This window comes from Nelumbo nucifera, chromosome 4, assembly GCF_055504915.1.
Source record: "Nelumbo nucifera cultivar China Antique chromosome 4, China Antique-T2T, whole genome shotgun sequence".
Lineage (NCBI taxonomy): Eukaryota > Viridiplantae > Streptophyta > Magnoliopsida > Proteales > Nelumbonaceae > Nelumbo > Nelumbo nucifera.
The window spans coordinates 86,178,540-86,191,471 of record NC_142652.1 but is presented as its reverse complement, the minus strand read 5'-3'; the positions used below and the strand labels follow the sequence as shown (position 1 = coordinate 86,191,471).

Below are 12,932 nucleotides of genomic sequence, written 5' to 3'. Positions count from 1 at the left end.
ACATACTCAAATAAAGTAGGAAACAGACTCTTCAAAGACCGAAAAGATAAATGACCTAATAGATTATGCCAAAGCATAACCGGACTCACAAACTGAAAAACAAAAGACTTCTTATCCACTGGCTCTTTCCAATGAGAACTCTCTCCAAGCAGATAGATCCCATTCATCTCACGGCCAGTCCCAATCACCTTCCTCGTCTCCAAGTCCTGAAAAACACATCGGTCAGGGAAAAAGGTTACTGAATAGTTCTGATGTTTGGTAATACTACTGACTGAAGCAAATTAGTATCAAGTTTAGGAACATGCAAGACTGAGGATAAAGAGATAGTATCAGATAACTTGATGTCACCCTTTCCAGAAATGGGAACAAGAGAGCCATCAGCAATGGATACTTTACCCAACAGTGTTCAGTGTTACCTAGAGCTGAAGCGTGGTAGGCTGAGGCCTGAGTACCTGAATGAGCAAATGCAGATGTTGCAGGGGCTGATGCTGATGGTGACTGAGACGACTGAGCTGAATTCCCAACCTCCTTTTCCAACTGTATTAGGGCAGCCCGAACAACAGCTAAGGTATCTAGGGGCATGCCTTTTGTGCCTGACGAGGATGCAGAATCAGTATTCACAGCCATATGAGCATTACCCCTTTTATTCCTCAGTTTTGCTGGGACTAAATGAGGGTGGAGCTTCCAACATGTATCTTTCGTATGCTTGGATTTCTTGCAATGTTTACATACCAGATCCCATTTATCTTCCTTCTTCATGTCCCTTTTTGTATCACCCCCAGACTTAGGTTTAACTGCTGCCAGGGCTGGGGGAAAGGGCTAATGTTGCATCATAACCTTCCTCCTGGTCTCTTCACTATGCACCAAGGAGTATGCTTGAGAAAGGGTTACACTGCCTCTTGTCAGTATCTGCTATCTCACAATGTCATAATCCGAATTCAAGCCAGCTAGAAATTCAAACACCCTATTGGTCTCGACTTGCTTTCTATGGGTCTGTGCATCTTTTGGACTTTCCCACTCAAGAGTCTCCAGATGGTCAATTTCATGCCACAAGGATTTCAAGGTAGAGAAATAAACAGAGACTGGTTTCTCTCCTTGTTTAAGATTATTCACCTCACACTTTAGTTCATAGGCTCTAGCAACATTAAGGGGTTGGGAGTAGGTCTCTTTCATGACATCCCATATCTCCTCGGTTGTCTTTGCCCACAAGTAATTTCGACTGATATGTGGCTGCATAGAGTTGCACAGCCATGTCATAACCAAGTAGTTCTCCTGAACCCACTTGGTATACATTGGGTCCTCCTTGGAAGGTTCTTTCACATCTCCCAATAGGTAGCTAAGTTTCCCCCTTCCCCCAATAGCCATCATGGTTGATTGGGCCCATTCCAAGTAATTGGATCCATCAAATCTCACAGTTGTAATCTGAAATGCAGTTTCAGTCATACTACCAGAACTGTTGTTCCCAAAAGCACCTTCTCCCTGATTTTTGAACTCCATTCTTGGTCAAGAATCAGTAGTTAAGAACTATCAGGGTTACTACAATAGAAAACAACACTTAAACAATCAATCACAATCAGAAATCTGTATGAAATCAGTTCAGATCTGATCTGAAACCAATCCGCAATCAGAATATATGCAGTCCGATAACAGTTCTCACCCCCAAAACAGGCTCGGAAGCCAAAAACAGGTCTGAAACCCTCTTAGAAAGCAATCTGTAATGCTGAAGCAGAATTAGGGTTTTAATCGTAGGGTTAGGAAGACCTTTGTGAGAACATAAACAGTGCTCAGCCGCACTTTCCAAAAGAATTCACAGTCAAGTCTAGCCGTAGGGTTAATGACAAACCCTAAAAAAAAACTAATCACCTCTGAGAGGAACTAGGAGAGTTCGGCTGCTCCTCCTAGATAGGTCCAACTTATCTTGCCTGACAGCAATCTCAAGGGAAAAATAAAGACTTACCCAGAGAACTCTGATCGCTACCTTCAATCGTGGCCTGAACCCTAACCATCTCTGATTCTTCCTGATTACCAAAACACTCTGCAAACCTCGACAAGTCTTCGAACAGCTGCTAAACTTTTTTGGTAACCTCCAAGAATCAGCCAACGAATAGTCCTTTGTAAGCTTCCAGCCCTAGACAGTTCTCATGTGGTCGGCTGGACTAGACTCACATGAGAAACCCTAGATATGCTCTGATACCAAGTAGTCGATCAAGACTACAATCAGTCTTGAATTCCAACAGATTTCGGATTGAGAAAAGTAGAGAAAAGTAGAAGAAAGAGGGAGAAGAAAGGAGAAGAAGCAGAAGTACAAAAGGGTTTTGAAAGGAGGGACAGATCGAATGAATCTGCCGTCGCGACTCTCTCAATATTTATAAATTATGTTCAGTAAATGTAGGAAAGGACAGAATTGCCCTTAATGCTTACATGGCAAATAAAACAAATAAATAACTGAGATAACAAGCTATCTAAGATAACTACCAACTAACACTGACAAACTAATCAAAGATTACATGTGCTGTCATACGAACACAGTGGGGACCACAGCCGTGGGGCCCACATCAGTGTTCTCTACACATAAAATATCATCTATATCTTTTGTCATATTTCACAATGTTTCCACCATGTCTAATTTTTACAATATTTTCATACGATATTTCTGACATTTTCGGCATGTTCCCTGTATTTGGATGACCAACATATCCACCGACACTAACATTTTAAGCCTTGGCACTAGTCTTAATCATCCAAGTTCTACTATGACAAGCATACAACAATTCAAGTCTCAGAGCAGCAACTGTGTGGAAAAAATTCCAAAGGTTAAGTCCGTATCCAATCCACCCCTCCCAAGAGCCCAGCTAAGTGAGCTAACATTGGATATGGCGCTGAACAGTAACCAGGATCAACATTTACTATCAGACCAAATGAAAATGACAAAATTTTAAATAAGAAATTCTGGAATTGTAAATCTATTTAATAGGCTACATAACTTTACACATCTGATATGAACAAACGAAAAACAAACCTGGTAACCAAATCCATTGTATGGTGGGATGTAACCCACCGGTACGGCCCCAAAAAATGAATGTTGCTGTGTTGAATCAGTATTTGCCACATTAGAAGCCTGAGATTGAACTTTTTGAGCCCTACGAGCTTGCCTTTCCTTTTCTGTATCTGCCCACTTGACAACTAAAGGAACACTTGAACCCTAAAGTAGAAATTTTATCCAAAGTGTTATCACATCGTCAACAGTAGTCTCAAGTGTTAAAACATTTTTATACAAGTAGATCAAATATCTGAATAATTAAGAAATCATATTATTCTTGTCTCAACAACAGAACAACCCATTCACCAATAGGAATAAAAAATAACAAGTTCAATGTAAAACATAATTGAAATGCTTGAGGTAGGAAAAATCACACAAATTCTTGCTTTTTTTACTTCAATCATAATGTATAGACAGAATAAAAAACAAGACAAAATAAGCAGAATAGATATTAGCTGGGATATGTAAGAGGGTCTAGGTTTCAATACACAAGAATTTCAATATGCACGTTTGATTTCCATAGTTCAATATTATAATATGGCATTTGGACTTTTGAAACCACCTGGAAAGGGAGACATTCAGCTGGAAAAGGGATTCTCCTAAAATCTGCCTTACATCTTCCAGACTTCACCACTAATTTACTTTTTGTCTCAAAAATTACTAAAACCCTAAATTGTGTTGTAACCTTCTTTCCCACTCACTATGTTTTCCAGGACCGATTGACGAAGCAAATGATTGTGAGTGGTCGTGAAGCTGGTGGCTTCTACTACCTTGATGATAATATATGCTCTGCTCTGAAAGCTTCTATCAATGGTAGCAGTAACAAGGAGCCAAGCACAACTCTTTTCACCTAGCATGCTAGATTAGGTCATGTGTCCTTTTCATTGTTGAAAGCTTTGTTGCCAAAATTGTTCAAAGACGTGCCTATTGAAAGTCTTTTTTGTGATGTGTGCCAATTGGCAAAACATTGTAAGGCAAACTATCCAAGTTCTATTAGCAATGTCGCTACCTTTTTTTATTTAGTTCACTCTAATGTGTGGGATCCTTCACCCATTGTTTCTATGGATGGCTATCGCTATGTTTCATTGATCATTTCTCAAGGTGTACATGGGTTTACCTTATGAAGAACATGAGGAAGTTCCCAGAATTACTATGATTTTTTTTGCAAGATGATTCAAACCCAATTTGGAAAGAAGTTAAACAATTTAGGTTGCACAATGCAGCTGAATATTTTAATAATACCTTTAATGAAGGGACCTTACATCAATCCTCTTGGAGTTACACCCCACCAATGTTTTAAAACGTGAAGGCGTGACACGAGGCGTTCCACTACCTTGAGGCGTAAGGCGTAGTTTAGAACATAAGAGGCATAAGCCTCCTTAAGAGGAGGGGGATCTCATTTTTTCTTTATTTTTAATAATTTTCTTTTATATTAAGAAGAATAAAGATGCATAACACTAGTTGAAAGGAGGGTCTTGTTGAAGCAGAGGTGAGCAAGCCAGATCAAGGTACTATCCCTATACCTTCTAACTCTAATTTGAATCTTCCCATTGCTTTGCAGAAACCTACTCGGTCTTGTACCCTTCACCCTTTAAATAGGTTTGTCTCTTATTACTGTTTATCTCCAACATATTATTCCTTTGTTTCTACCTTGTCTTCCACTTCCACTCCTTCCAGGTACTCTGAGGTTGTTGTTGATCCTAAATGGAGGGAAGCAATGCATGAAGAAATGAGAGCTTTACTAAAGGCTGGTACTTGGAAAGTGGTGGATCTACCAGTTGGAAAGAGCATTATTGAGTATAAATGGGTGTATACTGTGAAACATAAGGCCGATAGATCAGTAAAGAGATATAAAGCAAGGTTAGTGGCAAAAGGGTTCACACAGAAGGAGAGCATAGATTATACAGAGACCTTTTCCCCAGTTGCCAAGTTGAACATTATACGGGTGTTATTGTCCTTAGCAGTTAACTACAATTGGGAATTGCACCAGTTGGATGTCAAGAATGCTTTCTTTAATGGAGACCTTCAAGAAGAAGTCTACATGGACCCTCCATCGGGCTATAACATGAGAGGAAAGGTATGCAGGATGAAGGGAGCTTTATGTGGGCTCAAACAATCACCTAGAGCATGGTTTGAGAGATTGTGCAAAGCAATGAAGATTGTGGGTTATCATCAAAGCAATGTTAATCACACACTATTCTATAGAAAAAAAATGTAGAGAAGCTATTAGCATTGATTATATATGTTGACGACATGGTGGTGGCAGGAAATGATTCAAAGGAGATCAAAAGACTCAAGAAGTTCTTGGCCTCAGAGTTTGAGATAAAGGACTTGGGACCTCTAAGGTACTTCCTAGGAATAGAGGTGGTTGGGTTTAGGGAAGGAATTTATATTTTCCAGAGGAAGTATGCATTGGACCTCCAAAAGGAGACAAGAAAATTAGGAAGTAGGCCTATGGAGACTCCCAAAGAGCAAAACCATGGATTACAGAAGACGAATGAGGAGCTCTACCCAAACAAGGAAAGAAACCAACAACTTGTGGATAAGCTTCTCTATCTATCTGTCACCAGACCTAATATTGCTTATGTTGTCAGCCTGTTTATGCATGCTCCTCGTGTTTCACACATGAAGGAAATGGAGAGAATATTGAGGTATTTGAAGACATGTCTAGGAAAAGGATTGCTATTTAAGAAGCAGGGTAAGCTTAATGTAGAAGCTTATACTGATGCTGATTGGGCTGGCTCAACTGGAGATAGGAGGTCTACAACCGGATATTGCACATTTGTAGGTGGAAATCTAGTGACTTGGAGAAGCAAGAAACAAACTATAGTGGCTCGGTTAAGTGTTGAAGTTGAATAATGGGCCATGGCACATGGACTTGCAGAACTTCCTTGGATTAGGATACTCCTAAAGGAATTGGGAATCACTATGTCTGAGCCTTTGAAGCTTTATTGTGATAACCAAGCTGCAATAAACATTGCAAATAACCATGTCCAGCATGATAGGACCAAACAAATTGAGATTGACAGGCACTTTGTGAGAGAAAGGATAGTGTCAGGAGAGCTATGCATTCCTCATATGCCATCTTCAAGACAAGTTGTTGATGTCTTCACGAAGGGTCTTGCTAGAACCAGATTTAAAGAGCTGATTTGCAATTCAACCCAAAAGGTGAGGGATGAGAAAGAAGAAAATCAGACACAGGCTTTTCTTTGAGGTTGGGAAGAACAAACAGAGAGGAAAAAGCATCTTTAAAGGGAGATTCTCCCACCCAGATATCTTCCTAGAACCTTATCTTCTGACCTAAAGCCAAGTCATACCTCACATGATTAAGGAAGAAATGAAGGGTACTGTGTATAGCTTTCCAAGGTGTAGCAAGAGTAGCTTTGGGTAGACAACCAACATCCACATGAATGAACATACATGAATAGGAGACTAATCATTGAAGGAGTAAAATGTTGATTGATCATTGAAGGAGACCCTAAAGTGGTAATAGGTTGGCTAGGGAAGGAAAATGATGGCATGTGGACATACATGTATGAACGTAGACATTTTAAGTGGCTGATTCAAGATATGGAGGTGAGATTGCAATGGGTAAAAAGAAGTGTCAATTCATTTGCAGATGCACTTGCCAAACAAGGGGTGGGAGGGAATCAGTTGCTTTGGGATACTTTGTAATGTTGTATCTCTTTGGGGGGAGAGTTAAGACATTTTACCTTTCCCCTCCCTTGTACTTGATTCATACTTTTTAATGAAAATTCTGTTATTGGTCAAAAAAAAAAATAATGCTCAGAATGTGATGTTCTTTTTCTGCTAAGGAAATTTGAGAAGAATGGCTGAGACATATTCCCAAACCCAGAATGCAACTTTGTGCTTACCAATTGAGGAGGTGAGTAGCATGAGACAGGGAGAAAAATCTATGTCTGTGTACTTCTCTTTAGTCTCTTTGGGAAGAAATCTACCATATGAAGGTAATGAAGTGGCATTGTTCAAGAGACTCCAAGTAGCATAAAGACTTGATTCAGAACAGGGTGTTCAAGACTAACAATTTTTTAACTCAAAGTATGACTTTACCTAACAGCATATTCTTAGTTGTGATGTAGTCAATCTACCACAGGCATATTACTATGTCTTGCAAAAGAGAGCCTTAGGATGCCTTTGTTATAGACCCCTAGCCAAGAACCATCAGTTATGGCCTTAACAAAACAGAGATGAGTGGGATTGAGGCTACATAGGTTGATGAGTTGGATGAAATTAAAAGTTAAAAGTGATTATTGCTAGAAAAACCATGACATACACAAGACAAATGTTAGGAGCTAAATCTTCATTTGAAGCTAGCATGTTTCAAAAGTACCAAGAAGAGCAATACCATTGCCACTTCTATTAACTTTAAGGATTCTTAGTCTAGTAGTAGTCATGTTTCCAGTTGGACCACCTTCCTCAGATTTAGCTACTGCTCAGACTATATCATAAGATGGATTTAGTCAACTTCTCTCCTTGTTAGAAGGAAATGCAACAACTTCTAACCTTTCTTCATACATTGCCTTTGCACATTCAAGTACTCCTACATCTGCTCATCTTGCATTTTATTTGACTCAAATCCATCCTTGGATAATAAATTTTGGTGCCTCTGATCACACATGATTAGTAGGTCTTCCTTCTTTCATCTATATCCTTTATATACCTAATGTGTCGCAGTAGCCTTAACATGAATGGAGAAAAACCATGGATTCATGGAATATGAAATGAATACTCTAATAAAAATGAATCATAGATAATTATTTGGGTCGAGGTATATATAGAGCTCTGTTTCTAAACTTGGGGTCAAAGTATATCCGAATTTGATCCGTTAACTAAACGGATCGACTTTTCCAATCCGATCCGATTTGTTAAGATCAAGGGAGGTATCTGAGTCCAGCTCTTGTCGGATCGAATCCGGATTCGAACCGGATTTGATCCGACTTATTTGTCATGTGTCTTTTAAGTCCATTAAGTTTTTGTTTCCAAACTTGTGCCAATCTGTCTCCAATTTGAGTATGCAATGTGAAGTTTGTCATCTCTCAAAACAATGTAGAACAACATATGATGTTGCTTTCAGCTTGATTCATACTCATGTTTGGGGCCCATACTCTACTCCTTGTATGGGTGGCTATAAATATTTTGTATTGTTCAATGATGATTACTCTAGATATATTTGGCTATACCTAATGAAGAGTAGATATGAAGTTCCTTCCGTTGTTCAAAACTTCTTTAAAATGGTGGAAACACAATTTGAGAAGAACATCAAGGTAATAAGGTCAGACAACTCTAAGGAGTATTTTGAAAAGCATCTCTGACTCTCCCTTGAAAAAAAGGGGGCAATTCATCAAAGCTTGTGTTCCCATACTCCGCAGCAGAATGGTGTAGTAGAGAGAAAAAACAAACATGTTATTGAAATGGCCAAAGGGCTACTCTTCCAGATGCATGTGCCAACCCGTTTCTAGGAAGATGCAATTGAAGCAACAGTGTATCTCATTACCAGACTTCCTTTGCAAACCCTTCGTCTTCAATCTCCTCATCAACTTCTTTTCCCTAAAGATCCCATTTTTTGTCTACCTTTCAAAGTCTTTGGTTCTAGTTGCTTTGTTCATAACACAAGTCCTTGTCTCAAACTTAATCCTAAATCTATCAAGCGCATCTTTTTGGGCTACTCTTCCGTCCAAAAGGGGTACAAGTGCTTTGATCCCCACTCTGGCAAACGGTATGTATACAAGGATGTTACATTTCTTCTACAAAGAAGAATAGAAGTTTGCCAGAATGGGTTCCGCCTCTAGAAGGTGTCATCAAGTTGAATTTTGATGGAAGCAGCCAAGGTAACTTGGGCCTTCAGGTATAGGGGGTGTCCTGAGGAATAAGGACAAAAACATCATCTCCTTATTCTTAGGACTGGTAGGAGTGGAGGACTCTACTAAGGCAGAAATACTAGCTGCACTAAAAGGAATTCAGATCGCTAACCAGCTTGGGGTGGAGCATCTCCTAGTTGAAGGGGACTCTCAGGTGGTAACAAGGTGGCTTCTAAACCCGGATGCTACCATTTGGGGCTACAAAGACCTCATCAAAAAAGTAAAGTGGTTAACTAGTAATATGAGAGTTGAGGTAAAATGGGTAAGCAAGTCTGCTAATACTATGGCTGATTCTTTGGCCAAACAGGGGGTTTCCAGGGAGGATCTTTTTTGTGCTACTTTGTAAGTTGTTATAGTATATTGGAAAGTTGTACTTAACTAGCCTGGAGAGGTTGCATCTTGTGCCTCTCCTTGGGGACATTGTACTATTTTCCATTGCTAATTAATAAATTTCTTTCAATTATCAAAAAAAAAAAGGATGTTACATTTCTTGAGTCCACTCCATATTTCTAGCCCACTTGTCCTTGTCTTCAGGGGGAGAGTGTCAATGAAGATCAGACTCCCTTTTGTTTTCTTGTTCCTATCTCTATGGACATTCCTGGTCCATCTTCTTCCCTTCCCATCTGTAATAACAATATCCCTGCTCCTCCTCCTGTTCCTCAGCAGTGATCCTAGCAGCAGTGGTTTATAAGGCACAAAAGTAAGGCTACTCTTTTTTTTTATGAATGAAGATAATTTATTAATCCAGAAAAATAAGGCAATACAGGAAACCCAAGAAGAGGCACGAGTTGTTACCTCTTCTAACAAACTAAGGCTACTCTTGAGGCTGATTTTCCACAACAATCTAATCATCCGCCTCTAGGAACCCTGAACTTCTTATTCCTACTCTTATTGAGCCTTATATTTCACAGTCTGACCTTGATCTTCCCATTGTAGTTTGAAATGGTAAAAGAAAATGCACTACCTATCCCATCACTATGTTTCTTATGATGCTCTTTCACCTTCCTTTTATGCCTATATTTCTGTTATCTCCTCTGTTTATATTCTTCATAATGTGTCAGATGCAATGCAGTCCCCTTAGTGGAAAAATTATATGAACCAAGAGATAGAAGCCCTTATAAAGAACCACACTTGGAAGATCGTTCCTCTTCTTGTGGGTAAAGCCCCAATGGGCTAGAAGTGGGTGTTTTCTATTAAACATCAAATTGATGGCTCAATTAAAAGATACAAAGTTAAGTTGGTGGTAAAGAGTACACCCAAACATATGGAATTAACTATCAAGAAACCTTTGCTCCCATGGCCAAAATGAACTTTATCCAAGTCATTATGTCTCTTACTACTCATTATTCATGGCCTCTATACCAGATGGATGTAAAGAATGTCTTCCTCAATGGAGACCTTCAAGAAGAGGTCTATATGGATCTTTCCCCAGAAGTAAGCTTCCCTAACAGTGAGGGGAAGGTTTGTCATTTGTAAAAAAAATCTCTTTATGGGCTTATGCAGTCTCCTAGAGCCTAATTTGACAAATTCATAAAAGTTGTTCTCAGAATCGGGTTCACACAATCACATGTAGATCATACTATGTTCATAAGAAGGGACGTAAGCCCGTTCAAACTCTCATTGACCCCAATCATAAATTGAGTGTTGATGGAGATATTCTTCCAAACAAGGGTGTCTACCAAAGACTTGTTGGTCGGCATCTTTACTTGTGCTTGACCTAGCCTGATATATCCTATGTTGTAAGCGTGGTGAGCCAAAATATGCATAAACCTACAACATCTCATATGCAGTTTATCAACAAGATTCTTGCCTACCTAAAGGGGTGACTAGGCAAAGGAATGTTGTGCTATGTTGTAAGCATGGTGAGCCAATATGTGCATAAACCCAAAACTTCTAATTTGTAGGTTGTCAATAGGATTCTTGCCTACCTAAAGGGGTATCCAAGCAAAGAAATGTTGTACTATGTTGTAAGTGTGGTGAGACAGTATATGCATAAACCTAGAACTTCTCATATGCAGGCTGTCAACAAGATTCATGCCTACCTAAAGGGTGTCCAGGCAAAGGAATGTTGTATTCCAACCAGGGACATCTTGAGGTCAAGACTAATACTAATGCTGATTGGGCAAGTTCTTGGATGTTAGAAGATCCACCTTTGGTTATTGTACTTTGGTGGGACGTAATGTTGTATCTCGAAGAAGTAAAAAACAACATGTTATTGCCCGATCTAGTGCTAAAGCCGAACATAGAGCTATGGCTCATGGTGTATCAGAATTACTATGGCTAAAGACATTGTTATCTGAGATAGGGATCCAAGCTGAAGACCCAATGAAACTATGTTGTAATAATCAAGTTGTTATAAACATTGCTCAAAATCCTATTCAACATGACCACACAAAGCACATTGAGGTTGACAAACACTTTACTAGAGAAAGATAGCCAATGGAGATAGACCACAATTCTCGTCCCCATCAACCTCTAACAGTCGAATACGGGCAGCTCCTTCACAATTGAACTGGGTGAAACAAGACAGGCCTAATCCTCATTATGATCAGGCCAAAGTCGATTGGGGGGATGATGTAGAAGATGATCGTTGGGTGGATTGTGATGTCTCAAACAACGAATTCTCTTCCGAAGATGATTCAAGCTACGAAGGCATCAAAGGTACCGTCCAAGTCTGCCTGGAAAGTGACATGGACTATCACATTGGTTCTCTCTTTGAGGGAGGAAAGGAAGTTGTTAATAAGAAGGATAGTCTTAGTGAAGGACATTCCCTATCAACTAAGGGTAGAGTTGGTGAAGTGTGGCTTCTCTTAAGTAATAGCTCAAAGATTCCTCCAATTTGTCAAGAGGAGAAAAAAGGTGGCCAAGCGGTCAAGGACACCGATTCCAATGAGCGACAAGGTCAGGATGATCAATTGGTAAGTTGGTAGAAAAACCAGGAAATTGCAAAGGACATTCTAGACCAGGCATAGTTTTCAAGGTGCCAAGGCGAGGCTAGGCGACAGGGGGGCACCTTGTCGCTTAGTCGCCTAGGCAATGGATTTTTTTAAGTAAAAACATGTATCCTAGGGTAGTTCACTAGGTTCCATAATCATATTTCCTTAATAAATATCCATAATTTTCATAAGAAAAGTATAAACTTCATGTTAAAGTATAGAAAATCAACATATTCCAGCATATTCATGAGAAGAAAAAGAAGAAAGAAAAGAAATCAAAAAAAAAATATAGGGGCCGAACCCCTATTTCTGTTTTAGTATATAAACACACAAAATTAGTAAAGAAAAAGAACTGTGTTGATTGGACACCATTTTATGTTCTTCCTTACTTATTGGTTCAGGTTTTGAAATCTTTGAGGGTTCAATACAGCATTTAGCAATGTTTGTGTTGATTAAACCCTAACAAATAAGAAAATAATAAAAAGAAATTAGTATATAAACACACAAAATGAACATTTTAGTTTTAAAAAGGACTATTTTATAATTATAACCTCAAAAAAATTAAGAATAAAAAAATTTTACATAACATGCTATAGAAAACTGCTTGGTGATTAGGCGAGGCGAGCCTCCAAGGGTGCCTTGTCGCCTAGGCATTGTCTAGGCACCCACTAGGCGTCGCCTTGACAACTATGAGACCAGGGTACAAACCCATATATGGTGAAGTCTAATACTCCCTTAAAGCCTTCTAAAACTATTAGTGCTGAATTTAGGGGTTTGGAAAGCCACCAAATGGTTCAGGGTTTTGAAGGAAATGCCACTCCCTTAGTAGTGTTAGACACTCAGCCAACCTCTAGTAACCACTGCAACTTTGGTGGTTTAGTTATTGGTACTAATATCTGCCTTGTTCGTTCTACAGATATTTCAGCTCCTATCCATGGTTCTGTTGTGCCTATAAACTTGCCTACAGATGGAAAGATGGGTAGGGAATTAGGTGGTGGAAGTGTTGGAAGAGAAACAATTGGAGATAGGGAAGGAAGGGAGGTTCAAGAGGTTAGAAGTGAGAGTTTACGAACAAAT

General features: G+C 39.3%; 1 protein-coding gene across 1 annotated transcript in view; it reads right to left on the bottom strand.

Moving 5' to 3' along the window:
* The window catches only part of LOC104585582 (RNA-binding protein BRN1-like), a 41,537-nt gene that overhangs the window by 5,849 nt on the left and 22,756 nt on the right, over nucleotides 1–12,932 (bottom strand). Inside the window, exon 6 of the mRNA XM_010242520.2 lies at nucleotides 3,020–3,202. Within this exon, the coding sequence (XP_010240822.1) occupies nucleotides 3,020–3,202 (183 nt within the window). The remainder of the gene's footprint in view (nucleotides 1–3,019; nucleotides 3,203–12,932) is intronic.